Source organism: Salmo salar, chromosome 12 (assembly GCF_965601325.2).
Source record: "Salmo salar chromosome 12, fSalSal1, whole genome shotgun sequence".
Classification (NCBI taxonomy): domain Eukaryota; kingdom Metazoa; phylum Chordata; class Actinopteri; order Salmoniformes; family Salmonidae; genus Salmo; species Salmo salar.
Genome location: NC_138302.1, coordinates 9,139,754 through 9,166,521, shown reverse-complemented (window position 1 = coordinate 9,166,521; position 26,768 = coordinate 9,139,754). Strand labels below are relative to the sequence as shown.

The following is a 26,768-nucleotide window of genomic DNA, read 5'->3' as shown; positions in this document are numbered from 1 at the left end:
CATTTTGGGAATCTTTTATTTCAGCTCATGAATCATGGGACCAACACTTTACATGTTGCATTTGTAGTTTTGTTCAGTGTAGATTTCTCAATCAAAACATGACAGCTATCATTACATTATATTTATATCAGCAGTGTGATGTTATATTATTTCAACAGTGTATAACATCTGTTATCCTTTATTATCATAATGTTACTATACTGACTTGTCATCGGATAAAGACAATCTACCAACATAATACACTTTCAATGAAGAAGAGGAGCCACAGACAGTTGGACCTGTTTGTATTTATAATTCAGTTGAAGGATAGTTGACAACATTTTACACAGTTTACAAGCAGATCATAACATTACAACACACTCATATTGTTAACTTTGGATGTCAATTAGAGGTCTTCATATACCCGAGACCCGGGCCGTTCTGGTCTGAAATTCTAACATGTCCCTCGGTTCAGGGTGGGTCCTGCTTGATTGTCATCGGATCTCGGGTCTACGTAACTACAGCTGATAGACCCGACCCCGGCTCTGCATAGTCTATAGCATATATATTTTACGCTAATCAGGTGAAATGATTGACTTATAGAAGGCCTAGCCAACATAAAGACCTATTAATTAACCAGAAGAGCAACTTGGCTGATATCTGGACCTGTGAAGACCTCTAATGTCAATACAAACCAGCCCTTCTACTGATTTGAATTATGTATACACATTTTTTATTTACAACTGAATTCTACTGGAGTCTATGGACTTATTTTGTATTCAATAGAATAGCCCATAAGGCCCATGGTCAAATGTAGTGCACTACAGAATAGGGCCCATGGTCAAATGTAGTGCACTACAGAGGGAATTGTGCACCATTTGGGACACTCAGCCCCAGTATATACTATATACAGACACAGCCCCCAGTATATACTATATACAGACAGAGCCCAAGCCTTCTCAGATTTTTCTCAGATGCTGTACTGCTCATTTAAACAGGAAGGCTCCAGGGCAGGTTTTATTTCGGACAAACTTATCGACGACCTTGTCGTGAAAGTCTGACCTGAGTCCTTGAATTAAGTCTTTCTCGACAGAGAGCATGGACAGTGCATTTAGCCTGCCATTGTTCTGTTGCCAAGCGACCGCGGATCCCGAGGTGTTCCGAGAACACGGCAACGCCTGGATTCTTTTCAGAGTGGGGAACCTTCTATCAGACTCGGCGGTCTGCATGGGAGTGGTGATGATGATTTTGAGAAGAGAGACCGTCTCTGACAAAACATCCTGGAGGTTGAGTTCGCTGATTGTTTTCAGTAAAGACAGCGCTGTTGTACCCCTGTGGAGCTCCGTGTGTTGGTACAGAGAGGTCAATTCATCTTTCAGCTTCCCAGTGTTAACCACCGGCCATAGCTTGGCAGCACACTGTAGGGCTGAGCACGGGAAACAGCCTACGAACTTAGAGAAGAGCGTGGGATTCACCAGTTTGGCTGCGATTAAATGGTCACTACTTTGAGAAAACCTGTGATGCACATGTGTGACGATGATGTCACATGCCTTCCTCATGACCGCTGCAGTTCTCTTTGTGTCTCTCTTGTCGTTGTCCGACGTGGAGCCTACGTGTGCTGTGGCCTCAGCTCTCCCCTGTTGGGCCTGAACGTACTTCTCGAAACTATCAACTGCCTGTTCGATGTCCGCCACGACAATGTCCCTTTTGAGTATATTGACAGTGAGAACATCCACCTCTTGCATGACCAAATAGAATAATTCCAGCAGTTGTAGGAACGTGGGGTCCCTGAGTTTGGCTGACAGGCCATAAGCCTCTCTGATAGAGTCCTGGTCCCACACCGGCTGTGTCCTAATATCCTCCACACACTTCTGAAGAGCAACGCGATTCTCCCAAACCACACTGACCGTTTCTCGCTCACAGTTCCACCCTGCAGCTGTAGCTCTCTTTGGCTGATCTTTGAAGAAGGTCTCGAACAAAGACAAATCCGCAAAAAACACTTTGAGTTGGGTCGCTGTCGCCGAGCAGATCTGTTGGAGTGTGACACGTAGCGGGTGAGCGTAGCAGTGCACAAAGTTAGCGTTGGGATAGGTGCGTTTCAGGTGAGTTTCCAGGTCGCGTACGTCGGCCCCGTCCACTGCTGCTGCCGCGACCCCGTCGTACGTCTGAGCGATCAGCTTGTGCTCCAGTTTCAGTGGTTCCAGCGAGTCCTTGACTGCGTTGGTGAGACCGGCGGACGTTTTATCCTTTAGGTCCACAAACTCCCAAAACCTCTCTGTGACGGTATTGTCTGGAAGCATGTACCGTAGCACGACAGAGACCTGCTGTGGCGTACAGGAGTAGATTGTTAGCCCAAGAAGCTGATCTTGGGCCAGTATGGCATTTTCCACACTAATGGTCAAGGTTGGAATTGGAGACGCTGATCCTAGATCTGTAGCTAGGGGTAATGTCACCCTAGAGGAGACCTCCCCTGTCCACGGCATGCCGTCCACCTGCACCGCTACGAAGCTAGCCGCCCACACCTCCTTGGTAATCGCCTCTTTGTACACCTCGTGCATACAGTCAAACAGTTTGTTTTGTACATAGCCTCTTGGGTGCTTAAAGAAGCCGTGAGCGTCGTAATGCCTCTGGAGTCTCGAGTCTCCCTCGCACATCGTCTCAAAGATGCACTTAAACATGGATGTGTTTAGAGAGTCCGACTCTACCCGGCCGCTCCGCCACGTGGCAGCCATGTGTCTTCCACACAGCACGTAGCATTTGACCATTCTACCCAGCACGTACCTGTTCTCCTCTGTTTGTCTGTTGTGTATCTCAATGGAGCTTGGGTTTACGCTGACCAGCTGACCAGCGGTGTTAGTCTTCCCTAGAAATCCCAGTTTCATGCCGTTTTCCAGATGAGTACAACAACTCTCATGTTTGGAAATCCTTTCGGAGAGGTGCTTCAGGTCCTTGAAACCCACCGTTGACCAAGTGCCCTCTTTGCCGAATAAAAGGCACGGGAAGCAGTAAAGCGCTTTTCTGGAGACGCTAGCCGTCAGCCACGATTTCTTATGGAACCACGAGGGGTTGAATGAACGGGTCGGGTCCTTTCCCTTTGTTCTGTGTTGGGGAAGTGTTATTTCTACATCAGGTGGCTGGTGGGGACCGAGACTTTTTATCTGGAGTTTCTCCTCCTGTGACAAAGTGTAACGGTTAGTAAGGAGAAAATCCACATGGTTACTGATTGATGTTGGTTTTCTGGCCTGGTTCAAGCTCTCATCACATATATCTTTATGTTTACTAGGATCCCCGTTAGCTGACACGATGATGAAAGAAAATTGTGGGAGGACTGGTGGGAGGATTGGTGAGAAGGAGCTGGAAGTCTTTTTCCGTTTGGGAGGACATGTTGCACCGTGGCTGCGGTCTTTACAAGTGTGTTTTCTCAACTCCTCTGGCTCATAGAAACTAGTGAAGCAGTCCATGCAGTGGTGATGTTTCTGTCTTGAGTTCCTCCCTCTATGTTGTCGGTGGTTTCCTGATACTGTGGTACTGGGCTCGCTGAGTGAGCCTGAGTTGGAGCTCTCTCCTGTGAGAATATATTAACAGATTTTATTTATTTATTTTCACATTTATTTAACCAGGTAGGCTAGTTGAGAACAAGTTCTCATTTACAACTGCGACCTGGCCAAGATAAAGCAAAGCAGTGCGACACAAACAACAACACAGAGTTACACATGGAATAAACAAACATACAGTTAATAACACAATAGGGAAAAAAGTCTATATACAGAGGTAAGATAAGGGAGGTAAGGCAATAAATAGGCCATAGTGGCGAAATAATTGCAATTTAACAATTAAACACTGGAGTGATAGAAGACGAATGTGCAAGTAATATGGGATTACAATCAGAAAAGTAAAAAAATAATGCATCTATTATTTAGAATTCAGGTGTGATTAAAACACCAAATAATACAAAGGCATCTCCCCCATTAAATTACAGCGCCTATCAGAATGTATGAGGTTAAAGGGGAAGTTGACCTAAAAATACCACATTTCCCAAGTGATTACATACATTGAAACTAGTTAGGTGGAGTTTGCCTTCTCCCCCTCTCTCTCCCTGCAGTCTAGAACTGGAAAGCTGCTAAAAGGGTCACGTTACTCGTCTTTCTGTACGACTAACTCTGCTCCGTTGTCAGTCAAAGAGTGATTGTGAAATCTGCGAATTGTGGACAGATTCTTTGATTTATTGAAAGCATATGGCCAAATCAGCTATTTTTTTAAATCAAAATTACTAAATGGTTTTGAGTCAGGTAATGTGTACTTTCCCACCTAAAACGATTGTGGTTATTTTATGTGGCCGACTGCAACAACAGCAGAGATGGGTAACAACTGTGCATGTGCGCTCTCGTGGGGCAAACTCTGTGACCAGTGGAGGCTGGTGGGAGGAGCTATAGGAGGACAGGCTCATTGTAATGGCTGGAATGGAATAAAGGGAATGGAGTCTAACCTGTGGTTTCCATATGTTTGATAACGTTCCATTTATTCCATTCCAACCATTACACGCTGTCGTATATGTCGATCCAGAGCATCCCAAACATGCTCAATGAGTATGCAGGCCATGGAAGAACTGGGACATTTTCAGCTTCCAGGAATTGTGTACAGATCCTTGCGATATGGGGCCGTTTATTATCATGCTGAAACATGAGGTGATGGCGGTGGATAAATGGCACGACAATGGGCCTCAGGATCTCATCACTGAAGTCTTTCGTCGTTTTCTCAGCTTGTCATTTCCTTAAAACTGGTAAAACGGATGATATTTGGACATCTTGCATAGGACCAATCTTTCCACTGTTTTGGAGTTATGGCGTTTCCTCCCCAGTCCCTAAACGAAACAGACAACTTTACTGGTGTTAACTAGATTACTAATGCATTCATTCTAACGATGTAAGACATTATTCTGGTGAGCATTACTTTATTTAGTTTTCTGGGGCAACAAGTTATGACAGAAGAGAAGCTGCTTTTATCAAACTATAGTTGACAAACAAATGGACTACCAAATGTCAGAAATTATAATATGGCCTAACAAATGTCAGAAATTATAAGCAGAAACTTGTCTAAATTAGGGGTGAAAGTAGCCAGTAGTAAATTCATTATGGCTGGCTAAATGATAGGGTAATTATTATGGTGGATCTAACTGCGCAGGTAGCCTACTTTTTGAAGTGATTTGTTTGAAAATCTGATGAAAACAGCATCACACAACACCCATGATATGTGAAACTGAGCCCGCACAGACCGCAAAAACTACAGTATACGGAAGGAGATGTTTACATGCCACAGTATCCTGTCTTAGATCAACTCATCCCTGGCATCTTATCCGGGTTTCTCATAACCCGAGATACAAGCTTTTTTCAGGTTATTGTAAAACGGGATATGATATTTATATGTGTCAACTCAAAAACAGAATAGTTGAGTATCCTGAATAATAACAGGATATGGGTGTTTATATGTAAACATGGTCAGTGGCTAAATAAGAGTTGAACATGTCATGTAAAATCCCTTGAGAAAACATTTTAAAATGCATCTTCTGAATTAAACGAAGATTAGTATTTTGCCGTTTGGTATCTCTAAAACATACTATGGGACAATGATCACTGAGATCATATGCAAATACTCCACTAGAGAAATATTTATGGATGTTATTAGTCAGAATTTTATTAATCAATGAGGAGTTAACTGGGTTTTTCACATTTAGGATCAATTGAGTCCAATTAAAATCAATACATATACTCTTTAACCACCTTGCATAATACAAAAAAATCTCCATCAAAATCCATCTATTTCAGATAGAATGCTAGGTTTTTTTTGTTGTTGTATGGGCTGCGTCTCAATCTACTGCATTCGCCAATGGTGGCCTTCTGCATCTGCGGTGAAAGGTGGGCAAACTACAGTGGTGTTTGTCAGACCACGAGACATGCCGAAAATTGGTCTTTCTCACAAAAACGTCGGAACGGTTTGGCCTACAAATTACTGTGACCACTATGGAAAGATGAGACTCTCATGAACATGATAGTTCACAAGTGTCATGGAACTCGCCTGAAGTCGGTACCGCCGATCTGCCCAACTTCTGTCTGTAGTGTCCGAACAGCTTGGGGCTACACACTTGTTTCGTTCTAGGATGCCCACAAGACTCGTCTGAAGGTAGCCCGGTACCAGTTTTAAAAAATGAATGGAAGTATATATGGAAGTAGTCTAGTGGCAAAAATATGGGTACAAAAATGTAAAATTATAAAATTATTGTTATCTGTTTTTCCATGTCACGTGACCCTTTTATGTAGCTTTCCAGTTCTAGGCTGCAGTGAGAGAGAGGGGGAGAAGGCAAACTCCACCTAACTAGTTTCAATGTATGGAATCACTTAGGAAATTTTAGGTCAACTGTATTATTTTGTCATTGACATCTCTCCATACCCCACATCCAACCTAACTGACCTGGAGGAGACATATCAGCATTTCTCTCCTCTTCTACTTGGACCTCTCTCTTCTCCCCCTCTTCCTTATCTTCTTTGATTTTGCTCTGTTCTTCTTTAACATCTCCCTTCTCCTCCTTTTTGACAATCACATTGAGTTCCAGTGTTTGACTGCAGTCCTCCAGCTTCACTGAGACGCAGTCCTCCAGCTTTACTGACACAGTCTCTGGACCAGGCTGTGAGCTTCTCTGGACTGGAATGCCACAGCCAGAACTCGGTTCAGACATGGTGGGCTAGAGGTGGGTCAGTAGAACCAGAGGCGGTATAAAAAGGTGAGTTTTACAAACAAACAGGTTATACCACATTTGGGAAAGGGGTGCAATGCAAACGTGTGTACGCTGATGTGGTAGTAAACAAAGCAAGCTAGCCATTTTACATTTGAGTAATTTAGCAGATACTCTTATCCAGAGCAACATACGAGTGCATAACTTTTCGTAGCCAACAGCAATAGCTAAATACTATATTATGGACAAAACACAATGCAAAGTGTTAGCTAGCTAGAACGATACCAACCTATTTAGCTGTAGTCACTTTCCAAACCAAGACAATGGCTAGTGTAACGTTAGCTAGCTTACAAGCTAGGATAACACGCACTCTAAAAGACTCAAGAGTTTGTCTGAGACATGCGTTATTTAAATAACTCATTAAAGTTCAAAATGAACATGTAAAACACATTTAAACGAATTTCCTAGCTACCTGAAATAATTGTTTGTTTGGATGAGAATATCGGTGGAAAACTACTTGACGCCAGCTAGCAATAACTTCCGGGTGACGTCATTTGGGGGAAAAATCCTTCAACATAAGAGTTCTGTCCTGTAAACCGTGTGTAAATGGGTAATGAAGGCGAAATAAACGATTGGAAATATATGCACAATTATAATCCTATCGTATACTGGTTATCAAACATGTATTTCTCCACTTATGATCAGCTCTGTGTTTAGCCTTCTCCTATTATTTTGGAATCGCCTACTATTCAACACACTAGCAGACATATAAATAAATATGTATAGTATATGCATTTAACCTTTATTTAACTAGGCAAGTCAGTTAATTAAGAACAAATTCTTATTTACAATGACGGCCTAACAAAAGGCAAAAGGCCTCCTGGGGGGATGGGGGTTGAAATTAAAAATAAATTACATAAAAATATTGGACAAAAACACACATCATGACAAGAGACAACACAACACTACCTAAAGAGACCTAAGACGACAGCATAGCATGGCAGCAAGACATGACAACAACATGGTAGAAACACAACATAGTAGCAGCACAAAACAGGGTACAAACATTGTTGGGCACAGACAACAGCACAAAGGGCAAGAAGGTAGAGACAACAATACATCACGCAAAGCAGCACATACCACACATAGTATCTGATACTTTAGTGTGATTGTGTGTAGCCTTCTCCTACTATTCAACTCATTAGCAGACATAGTATCTGATACTTTAGTGTGTATGTACTGTGTGCTGTAAATGGTGTGTGTACTGCCCACCCTTCTTAAGCCACATTGTGTTTAGACTAGCACTCTCTCCTCCCTAACTTCCTCTCACAGGTCATGCGTCCTGAATGTCACCCTGCGCCCTAAGTAGTGCACCAAAGTAGTGCACTATATAGGGAATAGGGTGCCATTGGCCATAGGACTCTGGTTAAAAGTAGTGCACTATATAGGGAATAGGGTGTCATTTTTGGAACGCGGTCGTAGTCAGAACAGTAGGAACACCCAGGTTGGTCACAGGACAAACCCAAAAGACTAAAGAAAAGGGACAATGAGCTGGACACACACACATCGGAGGAGATCAGCTATCTTCGTCTCAGTTACTAAGAGAACTCTGAGGGGAGCATGTGCAGCTACTGATCTCTCAGTGAAGAAACAGACACAGCATGCACACACACACTCTCCTCCTCCTCCTCCTCCTCCTTCTGAAGCCAGGTGAGTGTGTGTGTGTGTGTGTGTGTGTGTGTGTGTGTGTGTGTGGTGTGTGTGTGTGTGTGTGTGTGTGTGTGTGTGTGTGTGTGTGTGAGAGAGAGAGAAAATGAGGGAGAGACGCGTGATACAGAGCACTAGATCATGAAAGAGATTTAGTCTTTAGAACAGTGACAATTAGATCACCAGGAAACAATTGTTTAAAAAAAATAACATATATCATACTTCTTGTATTTTTTGAAATTCTATTTTCTATTATTATCTATATCATTAGTATTATTATCATTATTATTATCACTGCATTGATGGGAAAGAGCTCTCAAGGTAAGAATTTCACTGTACTGTTTTACAGCTGCTGTATGCTTTGCACGTGGCGAATAAACTTTGAAACTTGATTTCAGATGTCTAATGTCACGTATGTTTAGGATTATATTACACTAAGATTGAGGTTGAGAGAGATAGAGACGGCGGTTGAACAAATACACACACACACACATTCAGACACACAGTGCTATCATGACTGTACATGATTTCCCTATGTCAGTGAAAGTAAATGAGATCATAATATCCCAGAGGACCACTGAACAATGTTCATAGAGAGGAATGAGGTAATTGGCTGAAAAACGGTCACAGTAAGGTGATTGGCTAGGTCAGGGACTCCTTCCTTCCTGTCAGGAACTCCTTTCCTCTCCTCATTTTTGGAAATGAAGTGTGTGTGTGTGCATGCGTGTGCTGTTGCTGTGTTTGGATGTTGGCGTCGTCAGCATTCTCTATCAATGACAACGGTGAGGTCACCTCCCTTTCTCTCTCTCTCTCTCTCTCTCTCTCTCTCTCTCTCTCTCTCTCTCTCTCTCTCTCTCTCTCTCTCTCTCTCTCTCTCTCTCTCTCTCTCTCTCTCTCTCTCTCTCTCTCTCTCTCTCTCTCTCTCTCTCTCTCTCTCTCTCTAAAAATGTGAAGTCGTGCTTCTGTACCAGAGGTGAGTCGGACTTATGCTGTTTTGATGAGGTAGCCCTGACTTCAAAATCAGTGTCACCCTCGGACCAAGACGGAGTTTCCTATTTGCGTAATTGTTAAGACGTTGGTTTCCTGACACTTCCAGGCTCTCCACTCACAGACATAATATCTGTCCCCCTCCCCTCCCTCCCTCCCCCCGTCCGTCTCTCACTCCAGGCTCTCCACTCACAGACATAATATCTGTCCCCTCCCTCCCCCCGTCCGTCTCTCTCTCCAGGCGTGTGTGAGTCCTGTTCCCTGGTGGTCAGTCCTGCAGGGCTGGTGGTGAAGTATGGAGCCCCTGCTTCGGGCTACTGCACCTCCGATACGGTCACCTCTATGGGCTGGGTGACGAGCCAGGGAGAATCTCAGGTCTTTAGACCTGGGGTGAAAGAGCTGACTTGGAGAGTAGACAGCCTGACTGACTGGAATATAAAGCCTCAATGCTTTGAGATGTCTGAGGAGGGAGGCCAGTGTGTCAGAGTGTTGAATGTTACTGTTTACAGTGAGTAACTTCCCTCTTATGTTTGCTCTCTGACTCTCTTGTGTCTCCCAGTATCTTTTGTCTGTGCAGAAACCTGCTAGTGACACACTGACCAGAAACCTGTTAGTAACACACTGACCAGAAACCTGTTAGTGACACACTGACCAGAAACCTGTTAGTGACACACTGACCAGAAACCTGTTAGTGACACACTGACCAGAAACCTGTTAGTGACACACTGACCAGAAACCTGTTAGTGACACACTGACCAGAAACCTGTTAGTGACACACTGACCAGAAACCTGTTAGTGACACACTGACCAGAAACCTGTTAGTGACACACTGACCATACAACCTGTTAGTGACACACTGACCAGAAACCTGTTAGTAACACACTGACCAGAAACCTGTTAGTGACACACTGACCATACAACCTGTTAGTGACACACTGACCAGAAACCTGTTAGTAACACACTGACCAGAAACCTGTTAGTGACACACTGACCAGAAACCTGTTAGTAACTGACCAGAAACCTGTTAGTAACTGACCAGAAACCTGTTAGTAACACACTGACCAGAAACCTGTTAGTGACACACTGACCATACAACCTGTTAGTGACACACTGACCAGAAACCTGTTAGTGACACACTGACCAGAAACCTGTTAGTAACTGACCAGAAACCTGTTAGTAACTGACCAGAAACCTGTTAGTGACACACTGACCAGAAACCTGTAGTGACACACTGACCAGAAACCTGTTAGTAACTGACCAGAAACCTGTTAGTAACTGACCAGAAACCTGTTAGTAACACACTGACCAGAAACCTGTTAGTGACACACTGACCAGAAACCTGTTAGTAACTGACCAGAAACCTGTTAGTGACACACTGACCAGAAACCTGTTAGTAACTGACCAGAAACCTGTTAGTAACTGACCAGAAACCTGTTAGTAACACACTGACCAGAAACCTGTTAGTAACCGACCAGAAACCTGTTAGTAACTGACCAGAAACCTGTTAGTAACACACTGACCAGAAACCTGTTAGTAACTGACCAGAAACCTGTTAGTAACACACTGACCAGAAACCTGTTAGTGACACACTGACCAGAAACCTGTTAGTAACTGACCAGAAACCTGTTAGTGACACACTGACCAGAACCCTGTTAGTAACTGACCAGAAACCTGTTAGTAACTGACCAGAAACCTGTTAGTAACACACTGACCAGAAACCTGTTAGTGACACACTGACCAGAAACCTGTTAGTGACACACTGACCAGAAACCTGTTAGTGAACACACTGACCAGAAACCTGTTAGTGACACACTGACCAGAAACCTGTTAGTGACACACTGACCAGAAACCTGTTAGTGACACCTGACCAGAAACCTGTTAGTGACACACTGACCAGAAACCTGTTAGTGACACACTGACCAGAAACCTGTTAGTGACACACTGACCAGAAACCTGTTAGTGACACACTGACCAGAAACCTGTTAGTGACACACTGACCAGAAACCTGTTAGTGACACACTGACCAGAAACCTGTTAGTGACACACTGACCAGAAACCTGTTAGTGACACACTGACCAGAAACCTGTTAGTGACACACTGACCAGAAACCTGTTAGTGACACACTGACCAGAAACCTGTTAGTGACACACTGACCAGAAACCTGTTAGTGACACACTGACCAGAAACCTGTTAGTGACACACTGACCAGAAACCTGTTAGTGACACACTGACCAGAAACCTGTTAGTGACACACTGACCAGAAACCTGTTAGTGACACACTGACCAGAAACCTGTTAGTGACACACTGACCAGAAACCTGTTAGTAACTGACCAGAAACCTGTTAGTAACTGACCAGAAACCTGTTAGTAACACACTGACCAGAAACCTGTTAGTGACACACTGACCAGAAACCTGTTAGTACACACTGACCAGAAACCTGTTAGTAACACACTGACCAGAAACCTGTTAGTGACGCACTGACCAGAAACCTGTTAGTAACTGACCAGAAACCTGTTAGTGACACACTGACCAGAAACCTGTTAGTGACACACTGACCAGAAACCTGTTAGTGACACACTGACCAGAAACCTGTTAGTGACACACTGACCAGAAACCTGTTAGTAACCTGACCAGAAACCTGTTAGTAACTGACCAGAAACCTGTTAGTAACACACTGACCAGAAACCTGTTAGTGACACACTGACCAGAAACCTGTTAGTAACACACTGACCAGAAACCTGTTAGTGACACACTGACCAGAAACCTGTTAGTGACACACTGACCAGAAACCTGTTAGTGACACACTGACCAGAAACCTGTTAGTACACACTGACCAGAAACCTGTTAGTGACACACTGACCAGAAACCTGTTAGTGACACACTGACCAGAAACCTGTTAGTGACACACTGACCAGAAACCTGTTAGTGACACACTGACCAGAAACCTGTTAGTGACACACTGACCAGAAACCTGTTAGTGACACACTGACCAGAAACCTGTTAGTGACACACTGACCAGAAACCTGTTAGTAACTGACCAGAAACCTGTTAGTGACACACTGACCAGAAACCTGTTAGTGACACACTGACCAGAAACCTGTTAGTGACACACTGACCAGAAACCTGTTAGTGACACACTGACCAGAAACCTGTTAGTAACTGACCAGAAACCTGTTAGTAACTGACCAGAAACCTGTTAGTAACACACTGACCAGAAACCTGTTAGTGACACACTGACCAGACAACCTGTTAGTGACACACTGACCAGAAACCTGTTAGTGACACACTGACCAGAAACCTGTTAGTAACACACTGACCATGACAACCTGTTAGTGACACACTGACCAGAAACCTGTTAGTAACTGACCAGAAACCTGTTAGTAACACACTGACCAGAAACCTGTTAGTGACACACTGACCAGAAACCTGTTAGTAACTGACCAGAAACCTGTTAGTGACACACTGACCAGAAACCTGTTAGTAACTGACCAGAAACCTGTTAGTAACTGACCAGAAACCTGTTAGTAACACACTGACCAGAAACCTGTTAGTAACCGACCAGAAACCTGTTAGTAACTGACCAGAAACCTGTTAGTAACACACTGACCAGAAACCTGTTAGTAACTGACCAGAAACCTGTTAGTAACACACTGACCAGAAACCTGTTAGTGACACACTGACCAGAAACCTGTTAGTAACTGACCAGAAACCTGTTAGTGACACACTGACCAGAACCCTGTTAGTAACTGACCAGAAACCTGTTAGTAACTGACCAGAAACCTGTTAGTAACACACTGACCAGAAACCTGTTAGTGACACACTGACCAGAAACCTGTTAGTGACACACTGACCAGAAACCTGTTAGTGACACACTGACCAGAAACCTGTTAGTGACACACTGACCAGAAACCTGTTAGTGACACACTGACCAGAAACCTGTTAGTGACACACTGACCAGAAACCTGTTAGTGACACACTGACCAGAAACCTGTTAGTGACACACTGACCAGAAACCTGTTAGTGACACACTGACCAGAAACCTGTTAGTGACACACTGACCAGAAACCTGTTAGTGACACACTGACCAGAAACCTGTTAGTGACACACTGACCAGAAACCTGTTAGTGACACACTGACCAGAAACCTGTTAGTGACACACTGACCAGAAACCTGTTAGTAACTGACCAGAAACCTGTTAGTGACACACTGACCAGAAACCTGTTAGTGACACACTGACCAGAAACCTGTTAGTGACACACTGACCAGAAACCTGTTAGTAACACACTGACCAGACAACCTGTTAGTGACACACTGACCAGAAACCTGTTAGTAACTGACCAGAAACCTGTTAGTGACACACTGACCAGAAACCTGTTAGTGACACACTGACCAGAAACCTGTTAGTGACACACTGACCAGAAACCTGTTAGTAACACACTGACCAGAAACCTGTTAGTACACCTGACCAGAAACCTGTTAGTAACACACTGACCAGAAACCTGTTAGTGACACACTGACCAGAAACCTGTTAGTGACACCTGACCAGAAACCTGTTAGTGACACACTGACCAGAAACCTGTTAGTAACTGACCAGAAACCTGTTAGTAACCCTGACCAGAAACCTGTTAGTGACACACTGACCAGAAACCTGTTAGTAACTGACCAGAAACCTGTTAGTGACACACTGACCAGAAACCTGTTAGTAACACACTGACCAGAAACCTGTTAGTAACTGACCAGAAACCTGTTAGTAACACACTGACCAGAAACCTGTTAGTGACACACTGACCAGAAACCTGTTAGTGACACACTGACCAGAAACCTGTTAGTGACACACTGACCAGAAACCTGTTAGTAACACACTGACCAGAAACCTGTTAGTGACACACTGACCAGAAACCTGTTAGTGACACACTGACCAGAAACCTGTTAGTGACACACTGACCAGAAACCTGTTAGTGACACACTGACCAGAAACCTGTTAGTGACACACTGACCAGAAACCTGTTAGTGACACACTGACCAGAAACCTGTTAGTGACACACTGACCAGAAACCTGTTAGTGACACACTGACCAGAAACCTGTTAGTAACCTGACCAGAAACCTGTTAGTGACACACTGACCAGAAACCTGTTAGTGACACACTGACCAGAAACCTGTTAGTGACACACTGACCAGAAACCTGTTAGTGACACACTGACCAGAAACCTGTTAGTGACACACTGACCAGAAACCTGTTAGTGACACACTGACCAGAAACCTGTTAGTGACACACTGACCAGAAACCTGTTAGTAACTGACCAGAAACCTGTTAGTGACACACTGACCAGAAACCTGTTAGTGACACACTGACCAGAAACCTGTTAGTGACACACTGACCAGAAACCTGTTAGTGACACACTGACCAGAAACCTGTTAGTAACTGACCAGAAACCTGTTAGTAACTGACCAGAAACCTGTTAGTAACACACTGACCAGAAACCTGTTAGTAACACACTGACCAGAAACCTGTTAGTAACACACTGACCAGAAACCTGTTAGTAACACACTGACCAGAAACCTGTTAGTAACTGACCAGAAACCTGTTAGTAACACACTGACCAGAAACACACTCTGTCCATTTCAATGGTGCGTGTGTGTTTCCCTTCCTCCACAGAGCTTCCAGACAGAGTATCCATCAGATATTTAAACCACTCTGGTCCCGTGGTTGAGGGGCATCAGTACTCTCTGCATTGTGTTGTTCAGAACACCGCTCCTATTGAGCACCTCAGAGTGACCTTCTTCAAAGTCTCTACCAATGGTGAACAGACAGTGTTATACACACAACAACTGAACAATGACATTAGGGAACCGGTGAATGAGAGCTTTTCCCTGCAGTTCTCCCCCACTAGTGTTGATGACAGGGCCCAGATGTGTTGTTCAGCCATGTTGGATCTGGGACCACAGGGACCCCAACCTCCTCCTGTAATGGAATCAGAATGCCTCAACACCACCGTGCACTGTGAGTCCATCTGGAGATTCGTGACTTGATTGGTAATGTCTATCTGTACAGATCAGTACTGTGGTTATGATGGTTGTAAAGATGACGGGGATCAAATGATGGGATGTAATTATGAGGTCATGATGATGATTATAATATGGTTGTTTCACTGAAGATTCGTATCCTTTCTCTCCCCCCCCCAGTCGCTCCTGAGTTCTCCTGTTCTGCCAAGCTGCAGGTGCGAGCGGGGGAGGGGCTAACTTGTGATGTCAGAGGCAATCCCCTCCCATCGGTCACCTGGCTGAGAGACGGAAAGATGCTGACCCCGCCCACACACCTGAGCAGAGAGGATGCTGGGAATTACACCCTCATGGCTTTGAACCGTATCGGAAAAGCCAATCACACAGTGGAGGTGGAGGTCCTACATGACCGTGCTGCTAGAGGTGTGTTTGTTTGTTTGTGTTTGTGTGTGTGCGCGCGTGTTAGAAACGGATTTTTAAGGTGTTGTTCAACTTCTGTTTCCCTCCACAGGAGCTTCCTGTCAGGCTGCTGGGAGTGCCACGGTGGCTCTGCTGCTCCACCAGCTCATTCATTGGCTATATTGAATGATTATTTTATTGATCGAATGGTTGAATGATTAATTGACTAATCAGGACATCAATCTCTGTGCTGGAGCTTTGTAATTTGACTGTGATCTGTGAGGGCAGTCTTCAGTAGATCTGGAATCAGATCTGAGTTAGTAGAAAACCCTTTTTGCCTAAATGTGAAATTAACTGTTTTGAAATGTGTTATTTTGAAGTAGTGCTATTGAACAGGTCTATAATTAAGCAATAAGGCCAGAGGGGGTGTGGTATATGGCCAATATACCACGGCTAAGGGCTGTTCTTATGCACGGCACAACGGTATAAATGTTTATTTCAAACCCTAACCTTAAATGTTTATTACTAATAAACTACATAAATGTTTAAGCCTAATCCTAACCCTAAATGTTTATTACTAATAAACTATAGAAATGTTTAGGCCTAATCCTAACCCAAAATGTTAATTACTAATAAACTATATAAATGTTTAGGCCTAATCCTAACCCTAAATGTTTATTACTAATAAACTATATAAATGTTTAGGCCTAATCCTAACCCTAAATGTTTATTACTAATAAACTATATAAATGTTTAGGCCTAATCCTAACCCAGTCTCTAGCAACAGATCTGCCATTATCCTTATTGCAATGTTGTCAATGTCTTTTGTGACTAATAAAAGTTGACCCACAAACTGTCATTGGTTTAACATATTTGTTATCAGGTTGGCTGCAATGATGATGAGTGTGGGTGGATGTGTTTGTATGGCAACCACCGTAGGTGACATAGCCGCGCCATGTTATGCATTTTCAACCATAGGCTTTGTGCTATCTGGGATCCTTGGGATGTCCCTAGCCTTAAACCTAACCACTACCATTTTAAATGTCAACTGCAATGTTGTAGTGTGGTATGGACGTCCCAGGGATTCCAGATAGCATGGGCTGTTACCACAGCCATAAAGTCAAAAACACTGCATATTTCTACAATTCTCTTCTTAAAATCAGATTTAAAACCTAAATCTAACCACACTGCTAACGTTATACACAACCTCAGCCTAGCCGAAGCTCCAGGGACATGACTTGTGATTTTCTTCCCATTGAGAGTTTTCATTTTCAGAATCTTCCCTCGCTGAACATGGTCAGCACAGAATATTAACAGGCTACCATTACCAATGAACCGGGCTAATGTGACTTCCCTATCTCTTTCTTAACGGCCTTGGTTAATCGAATAGGGTGTAGTTGAGACCCCGTGGTCGCATCAAACATGATTACAACTTTCCACTTCCGACACATTATTACTTTCGTTTTTCACTACCATCACCCTCTTCACGTTCTCAACACTCAAAGTGCCTGTGCTGTCAGCAGCGTTTATAGCAGAGGACAGCAGTGGAGAAGGTAGAAAGTTTAAAGTTCCTCGGCGTACATATCACAGACGAATTGAAATGGTCCACCCACACAGACAGTCCACCCACACAGACAGGAGGCTGAAGAAATGTGTCTCGTCACCTAAAACCCTCACAAACTTTTACAGACGCACAATTGAGAGCATCCTGTCAGGCTGTATCACCGCCTGGTACGGCAACTGCACTGCCCACAACCGCAAGGCAAATTACCTGCCCTCCAGGACGCCTACAGCACCCAATGTCACAGGAAGGTCAAAAAGATCATCAAGGACAACAACCACCTGAGCCACTGCCTGTTCACCCCGCTACCATCCAGAAGGCGAGGTCAGTATAGGTGCATCAAAGCTGGGACAGAGAGACTGAAAAACAGCTTCTATCTCAAGGTCATCAGACTGTTAAACAGCCATCACTAGCACAGAGAGGCTGCGACCTACATACAGACTTGAAATCACTGGCCACTTTAATAAACGGAACACTAGTCATTTTAATAATGCCACTTTAATAATGTTTACATATCTTGCATTACTCATCTCATTTGTATATACTGTATTCTATACTATCTATTGCAGCTTGCCTATGCCGCTCTAACATTGCTCATCCATATATTTATATATTTTTATTCCTTACTTAGATTTGTTTGTATTAGGTATTTGTTGTGGAATTGTTAGATATTACTTGTTAGATATTGCTGCACTGTCAGAACTAGAAGCACAAGCATTTTGCTACACTCGCAATAACATCTGCTAACCATGTGTATGTGACCAATAACATTTTATTTTATTTTATTAGCAACACAGGTGTGAGATTTTAAATGCTCATGTTAATGTATATAAGAAAAGAGATACTATTGAGTCTTCTTTAGATGTCGATTTGAGATGTGTTCAGCCTTAATAGTGTCACAACTTCCGCCGAAGTCAGTCCCTCTCCTTGTTCGGGCGGCATTCGCCGGTCTTCTAGCCATCACTGATCCACCTTTCATTTCCCATTGGTTTTGTCTTTGTTTTCTACACACCTGGTTTTCATTCCCCAATTACATGTTCATGTATTTAACCCTCTGTTTCCCCCATGTTTTTTTGTGCGTGATTGTTTCTATGTTCATGTCGGTTCATGATGGCTGTTTTTTTGTCGGTTGCTGTTTTCACCCGTGCGTAATATTTACCGTTTGTATTTGGTCAAGTGTATTTGTTACCTTGATTATGAGTAAAGTACGTTGCTCACTCATTTTGCTCTCCTGCGCCTGACTTCATGCACCAGCTGTTACGTCCGTCGTAAGAAGGAGACAAAGGTGCAGCGTGGTTGTAAAAATGTTTTTCCTTTATTAAAATGAACACCGTCAAAACAACAAAATACAAAAACGAACGTAAAGTTCTGCAGGCTTCAAAGCAGCTATACAAAAATAAGATCCAACAAAAACCCTGTTGGAAAAAGCTGCCTAAATATGATCCTCAATCAGAGACAACGAAAGACAGCTGCCTCTGATTGGGAACCATATCAGGCCAACATAGAAATACAATGAGGTATAAACCCTGACCTAACCAAATAGAGAAATAAAAAGGCTCTCTACGGTCAGGGCGTGACAGTACCCCCCAAAGGTGTGGACTCCGGCCGCAAAACCTGACTCAATAGGGGAGCCTCGGTGGCGGCTCCGGTGCGGGACGTAGACCCCACTCTGCTCGCGGATCCGCCATCCTCGGTGGCGACTCTACTTCGTGGGTCGTCGTCGAAAGCTCCGGACCGTGGATCGTCGCCGGAGGACCCGGACCGTGGATCGTCACCGGAGGCTCCGGACCGTGGATCGTCGCTGGAGGCTCTGCACTGGGAACCCCGCTGGAGGCTTTGAACTGCCGACTGTCGCTGGAGGCTCCGGACTGCGGACCGCCGCTGGAGGCTCCGGACTACGGACCGTCGCTGGAGGCTCCGGACTGGGGACCGTCGCTGGAGGCTCCGGACTGCGGACCGTCGCTGGAGGCTCCCGGACTGGGGACTGTCGCTGGAGGCTCCGGACAGGGTTCCCTCGCTACAGGCTCCATGCCATGGATCATTGCTACAGGCTCCGGGCCATGGATCATCACTGGAGGCTTTGTGCCATGGATTATCACTGGAGGCTCTGGGCCATGGATTATCACTGGAGGCTTCGTGCCATGGATCATCACTACAGGCTCCGGGCCATGGATCATCACTGGAGGCTTCGTGCCATGGATCATCACTGGAGGCTGGGTGCGTGGAGCAGGCACAGGGCATACCAGGCTGGAGAGACGCACTGGAGGCCGGGTGCGTGGAGCTGGCACAACACGTCCTGGCTGGATACCCACCTTAGCTCGGTAAGTGTGGAGAGCTGGCACAGGACGCACTGGGCTGTGAAGGCGCACTAGAGGCATAGTGCGTAGAGCCGGTGCAGGATACCCTGGGCCGTGGAGGCGGACCGGAGGTCTGGAGCATAGAGCTGGCACAACGCGTCCTGGCTGAATACCCCCTGTCGCACGGCAAGTGCGGGGAGCTGGCACAGGCTGCACTGGGTTGTGCTGGCGAAACCGTGCGTAGAGCTGGCGCAGGATATCCTGGGCCAAAGAGACGCACTGGAGACCAGGAGCGCTGAGCCGGCACAATCCGTCCTGGCTGAATGCCCACTCTAACATGGCAAATGCAAGGCGCAGGCACAGAGCGCACCGGGCTATGAATGCGCACTGGAGATACATAGCGCATCACCGTATAACACGGTCCGGTCACACACTCCCCACGGTAAGCACAGGGAGTTGGCTCAGGTCTAAACCCTGACTCCGCCAATCTCCCCGTGTGCCCCCAACATTTTTTGGGGGGGAGCTGCCTCTCGGGCTTCCGTTGTTGCCATGCTAATTCCTCATAGCCTCGCCGTTCCTCTTTTGCTGCCTCTATCTCCTCCCTTGGACGGCAATACTTCCCAATCTGCGTCCAGGGCCCTTCTCCATCCAGGATTTCCTCCCATGTCCACGCTGCTTGGTCTGTTTTTGGTGGGATCTTCTGTTACGTCCGTCGTAAGAAGGAGACCAAGGTGCAGCGTGGTTGGCGAATTTTCTTTCCTTTATTAAAATGAACACCGTCAAAACAACAAAATGCAAAAACGAACGTAAAGTTCTGCAGGCTTCAAAGCAGCTATACAAAAACAAGATCCCACAAAAACCCAGTGGGAAAAAGCTGCCTAAATATGATCCCCAATCAGAGACAACGAAAGACAGCTGCCTCTGATTGGGAACCATATCAGGCCAACATAGAAATACAATAAGGTAGAATGCCCACCCAAATCACACCCTGACCTAACCAAATAGAGAAATAAAAAGGCTCTCTACGGTCAGGGCGTGACACCAGCTACACTCACCTTCTGACAAATAGGCTGTGGATATACAGCCCCAGGTCATGATCAGTTGATTTTACCAGACTATCAACATCTGTATCTGTGCCTTACTAGTGGAGGCAGGTGAGATGCCTTTGAATATACGGCGTAAAACAATGTATGCTCAGGATCTCTGTCTGTATTGAATAGTTTATAATTTGGTAAATCTAATAGGAGTGACCTACTATTGGTGGTATTAATGTTATTATGGAGAATTGAGAGAATGGGTGTATTAGTGAGACTCTGCTGGGTCCCAGGACATTCGGGTGTGGAAGGGAATGAAATTGTAGACCAGTTAGCCAAAAGAGTTTTGAAATTAGATATAATTGATATTAATGTTCCACTGGGTAGAGGTGAGGCCAAATGTAAGATCAGAGCCATTTGATAGATATGTGGCAGAAGAGATGGAACTCTGAGCCCAAGTGCTGGCATTTATATGCCCTCTAAAGAAAGGTTGTGGACCAAGATGCAAAGGAAGAGGTGTTGTTTGCTCGACTGCGCTTTGGACATTGTACTTGGAACTTGTCATTACATCTGTTTGGCAAGCATGTGAATGGTTTGTGTCTCGAGTGTATGGTCGATGAAACGGTGGAGTATGTGTTGTTATATTGTTGAAAGTGTGTTTAAGAGATTGAAGTATAGGGTCATTGAGGTTGGAAGGGATTTGGGGGATGGGGGAGGGTCTATTAGAAGTTAGTAGGATCTTTTTTATTTTCTCAGAAATACTGAGTTAGGTAGAAGGATTTAGAAATGTTGTAAACCGTGATTGACCACCCACTCCAGCACAGTAGGTGGCGGCATGCACCTTTAACGTTGGTTTGCGGACCGCCATTATATCATAGAAGAAGAAGTGGCCATAGGCAAGCGGATGTCACTTCGCTTCCGGCCGACTCTGGCGATACTTCACCAAATGTTCTGTGCTGGGCATACTTCATACACTCGATCTATAAAGTACATCGTCAAACTGACCTCAAGAGCAACGACAATTCAATCTGAACGTCAACGAAAGTAACGGTCATCCCGTGGAAACTTTGGTCTTGGCCTTTTACTGCTGGTGAGTTAGCATGCTATCGTTAGCTAACTGTAAGTTAAATAGGCAGCGCCAACTCAATGAATATGTGCGGTAAATTTACATGACTTTACTGGACGCGTCTTTATAGAATAGTGGAAGGTTTATTTGTGTCTTATTCAAGCAAAGCTTCTCAACATGTGTTATTTTATTATACACGTATGATATAGTAATGTTCTAGAGACGATTTGATTAAATTTACGTCACGAAATGAGATGCGTTCCCTTAAAATGGTTCCCTCCAGACACATTTTTTTTTTGGTTGATATTAGAATATATGATTAGACCATAGCTACACAGAATACAGTAGATGTTATTTATATAATACTATCTATGGTCCTCTCTTTATAACACCCTAAAATACTCTGGATACATTCAGGAAAATAATTAGAATATTCACGCTCAATTAGGGGTAGGTGTAGCTCAGTATTGGACTAAAGGAGTCTAACGTTACTCAATAGTTCAAGAACCTTACATCTTCTGTTTTTAAAGGGTGAATTGGCTCTGGAAGCCAAATACTACATATAAATGTGAATCGATGCTCAATTGCGGTACGGTTCTAGAAACATAAATCTCTCGACTTTCATATCACATCAAAATAATTTCACAAATGCGAAATACACACTTACTGTTTTAACCGGTTACGTTTGTGGCTTCCGTTTACACACTTCCCGTTTACACACTGGTGTTCGGAGATGCATATAACTAACTAGAGCATGTAGTCCACGCTGTCTTCCGTCTGTTTTCTGTAAACACGCTGCTTTAACATGGAGATATGGCCGTGTGGGAACACAAACCCTATAAAGGTGTGCATCAATTTAACCTTTTTTTTTTAAAACATGTTTATTTATTATTTCTCAATGATATGAAAGATAAGGTCCTTATGCTTCCGAAACCTTACCGTAAGTGTTGTGTGTTAATGTTCAGACCAAACATCAGGGCTATTAACAAAACTCCCCTGTACAGAAGATGCCTTCATCCAATTACTCTTATGTGTAATGCAACTGAGAGTCAGGATCAAGGGCTAGGGTAGGTGCAACTAAGACCCCAAAATGACAAAGGTTTCAGTAAGAGGACTAACTGGTGTCTCCAAGTGGACACACCTCTTCAATGTGTGCACACTTACTAAGTAATTTCAATGCACTTTGACTCAACGAAAGAGCCATCTAAGTTTTATTTAATTTTTTTAAGCTCTCCTAGCTTTGCCATTGAGGAACTGAAGCAAGCACTTGTAGTTTTCTTGTTTGGAACCCAGCCCTGCATCTCCATCTTCACCCTGCATCTCCAAGATGCTTATATGAATGACATCAGAGCGGTATTTATTCTAATCCTTAACATCTCAGAACACATCGAGTCCTCTTGATCTACAGCATTCCCCTTACTCAGACGACACAATGCACAGAAGTCCCAATTAGCAGGAGGGATGTGGGTGAGATCTTGTTGTGTGTGGTGCTCACGTTTTTAGAGCGTCTATCAGTTGAATCTCATACAGCGCTGAGCTCTGACATGTATAGAATGTTACTGTACAGCCACTGTGTTCCAATGTTTTCCCATATCAGTGACCTAATCTGCCATTTTCAACCCGTTTACGGGCTAGAGTGTAAAGTGTTGAGATCAATAGCCTCTAAATATAAATGTTATATAAACACACAATATACATAAAAAGCATTCATTGATATTACAACAGCATGTTGGTTTCACATCAAAAGTTGAAATGCTGTGGAAATATTCAATTGGTAACGTGTTATCAGTAAGCATCGAAGTATTGGATGTATATATTTTGACACTATCCTTCTACTACAGGTCATCTAAAGTGTATGGACTTCCTGCTGTCTTTTACAGTTCATTTACTTCCTGCTGTATTTTATTGCAGGTCATCTAAAGTGTATGGACTTCCTGCTGTCTTTCCATTGACTGCATTGCTGTTGTTGCCACATGAGCAGGACAACATGAGTCGAAACAGGGACAAGCTGTTGGATGGACTGGAACAGAGTTTATACACTCTAACCAAGGACAACTTATGTTACCTGTGCGTTCGTTGTGGAATAGGCTCCAAGGATAGGTTCAAAGGTAAAGAAAACAGTGAACGCACGCTGCGGCGTCAAATCATGGAGGAAATCTGGGAAAATGAGGATTCAAATTCTTGGTTACTCCAACTGAAAGAGGACATCAGAGGTATACAGGAGGATGGTAGACATGTAACCATGAGCTCCAGTGCATCGAGCAGCGTGTCCTCGAGTCCCAGCCAGTCTGATGGTGACGGGGACGCTGCAGACTGCCATGAAGCTGGGAAGCCTCGACAGTTGGAAGTGACTCAGCGAACACACACTGGAGAGAATCCTTACAGCTGTAATCAGTGTGGGAAGACATTCACTCAGTCAGGAAGCCTGGCAACTCATCTGAGAACACACACTGGAGAGAAACCTCATAGCTGTGATGTATGTGGGAAGACTTTTAACGTAGCCTTCAATCTGATCCGACACCAGCGAACACACACTGGAGAGAAACCCTACAGCTGTGAGAAGTGTGGGAAGAGCTTTTCTCAGTTAGGACTACTGGCCAGCCACCGTCGTTCGCACACAGGAGAGAAACCGTATGTCTGTGATCAGTGCGGGCAGAGCTTTGTCAATCCGGGATCCCTGGCAAAGCACAAGCGAAAACAACATGCAGGAGAGAAGCCTTATAGCTGTGCGGATTGTGGGAAGAGTTTCTTTGAATCACATACCCTGGCTAACCATCGGAGGACACACACAGGAGAGAAGCCTTATAGCTGTGATCTATGTGGGAAAAGTTTCGCTATGTCAGGAACCCTGATTAAACATAAGCTGACTCATACAGGAGAGAAACCTTACTGTTGTGACCAGTGTGGGAAGAGCTTCCGTGAATCAGGAAGGTTGAAAGTTCACCAGAGAATGCACACTGGAGAGAAACCTTACGGCTGTGATCAATGTGGGAAGAAATTTGGTCATTCGCAACACCTGAAAGAACACCTGCGAACGCACACAGGAGAGAAGCCATTTAGCTGTGATCAGTGTGAGAGGAAATTCACTCAACCACAACACCTGAAATCACACATGAGAACACACACTGGAGAGAAGCCGTTTGTCTGTGATCAGTGTGAGAAGAGATTCGCTCATTCACAACAACTCAAAGCACACCTGCGAATACACACTGGAGAGAAACCTCATATCTGCGATCAGTGTGAGAAGAAATTTGCTCATTCACAACACTTGAAAAATCACATGCGAACACACACAGGAGAGAAGCCATACATCTGTGGAGAGTGTGGAAAGAACTTTGCTAGAACAGGAACATTGAAAGTGCACCAGAAATCACACGCAGCAGGTGACGTGTGTACAGATCTGCCTCCCCAGCAGCAGTTCCAGAACCCTCAAATAAATCTGAACAGCCCAAAGTAACAGAACCCTCGATAAACTCTGAACAGCACAAAGTTCCAGATCCATATCCCTCCCCGGGATATGTATGTATATGTATGTATGTATGTATGTATGTATGTGTATATATATGTATGTATGTATGTGTATATATATGTATGTATGTATGTGTATATATATATATGTATGTATGTATGTATGTATGTATGTGTATATATATATATATGTATGTATGTGTATATATATATATATATATATATATACACATACATACATACATATATATACACATCGAGTTCCATCCATCTCTTTACCATATGTATATGTATGTATGTATATGTGTGTGTGTGTATGTGTGTGTGTGTGGGGATGTATGTATGTATGTATGTATATATAATGTGTATATATATATATATAATGTGTATGTATGTATATATATATATGTATGTATATATATATATATATATATAATGTGTATATCTATTGTTTTGGTCGAGTTCCATCCATCTCTTTACCGCATATGCATATATGCATATATGCATATATATATATATGCATATATGCATATGCGGTAAAGAGATGGATGGAACTCGACCAAAACAATAGAAATGTCATGAATACAGGTGGGAGAAAGATGCCATGGGGGAAAGATCCCGAATCTCCTCATGGTCCCCTCACTATATGTTGAGGTAAAAATCGGAGTATAATGCTTATATGGATGTCAACCCCAACACATGTTCATGTCATCATCACCAATCAACTGCATAATAGTAACAAAAGGACTTTGACTGCCATCAGCGATTTGTGTATGCTACAAGCTCATAACAACAGGAGTTAGCAGTTACTTCTTCTAAACAGGAAAAGGGACAACTTCAAAAATGTTATGCAGAGGAAACCGACAAATATATCTAAATCGGACTAAAGTAACCACTTTGTGGGCCTGTTACAGAAATCATATGACGGATTTGATGAATATATCCACTTTAGTTAGATCAGATTTGTTGAATGTGAGCCAATGACTCCGTCACAGCGTCCTGCGTTCCATTGACCTCTTTTCCCGCATCTGTGCCTGAATCCAGCTCTACAGATTCTGAATTCAGTTTTAATAGATTAAATACTAACCTTATTTTTTTCGATAGAAAATGGCTTTTTAAATTGAGGTGTGGTCAGAAATTGAATAAAATAGCCTCATATACTTTTATCTGCTTTAAGATGACTTAAGACACTGTGTACAGAAACATTGGTTCATTAAAATCATTGAGTTACATGGAGTGTGCGTGACCTTTTATTGTTTTGACTCCTCAGTTCAGTCACAGTTAAATCTTGGTACCACACCTAATATTATTCATGCATTTTATACTTGTACATTTCCTATGTGAATCAGACCATTGTTGTAAATTCTATGTGAAGACTAGATACCTGTTAAAGATGGCATCATCAACTACCACCACCCTGAGGTTTTAGATCGGCTACCATGTCAGTGCCTTTATTCAGCTATGGAGAAGGTGGCGCTCTCAGAACGTTCAGACAGAACTGCAATGGACCAACTCGATAGTACAGTAATATGGCTCTGCCA

The 26,768-nt window shown here is 43.8% G+C and overlaps 3 protein-coding genes across 4 annotated transcripts; 2 read left to right on the top strand and 1 right to left on the bottom strand.

Annotated features, from left to right (window-relative positions):
* Nucleotides 1-269: 269 nt before the first annotated feature.
* LOC123725398 (uncharacterized) lies at nt 270-7,275 on the bottom strand. Of its 2 annotated transcripts, none has more exons than XM_045690606.2 (3): nt 6,996-7,275; nt 6,445-6,715; nt 270-3,544 (listed from the first exon to the last, which is right to left on the bottom strand). In XM_045690606.2, exons 2-3 carry the CDS (start codon nt 6,707-6,709, stop codon nt 966-968), a joined length of 2,844 nt encoding a protein of 947 aa, XP_045546562.1. In that variant the 5' UTR covers nt 6,710-6,715; nt 6,996-7,275; the 3' UTR covers nt 270-965. The 2 variants fall into 2 exon arrangements, with proteins under 2 accessions (XP_045546562.1, XP_045546563.1); XM_045690607.1 differs by having other exon boundaries at nt 7,179-7,274.
* Nucleotides 7,276-7,587: 312 nt separating this feature from the next.
* Nucleotides 7,588-16,654, top strand: LOC106564074 (vascular cell adhesion protein 1). The gene is made up of 5 exons (XM_014130058.3): nt 7,588-8,416; nt 9,642-9,908; nt 15,059-15,403; nt 15,586-15,825; nt 15,914-16,654. Exons 1-5 carry the CDS (start codon nt 8,368-8,370, stop codon nt 15,985-15,987), a joined length of 975 nt encoding a protein of 324 aa, XP_013985533.2. The 5' UTR covers nt 7,588-8,367; the 3' UTR covers nt 15,988-16,654.
* Nucleotides 16,655-21,604: 4,950 nt separating this feature from the next.
* On the top strand, nt 21,605-25,292 carry LOC106564070 (uncharacterized). Its single transcript, XM_014130050.3, has 2 exons — nt 21,605-21,783; nt 23,671-25,292. Exon 2 carries the CDS (start codon nt 23,747-23,749, stop codon nt 25,214-25,216), a length of 1,470 nt encoding a protein of 489 aa, XP_013985525.3. The 5' UTR covers nt 21,605-21,783; nt 23,671-23,746; the 3' UTR covers nt 25,217-25,292.
* The last annotated feature ends 1,476 nt before the right edge of the window (nt 25,293-26,768 follow it).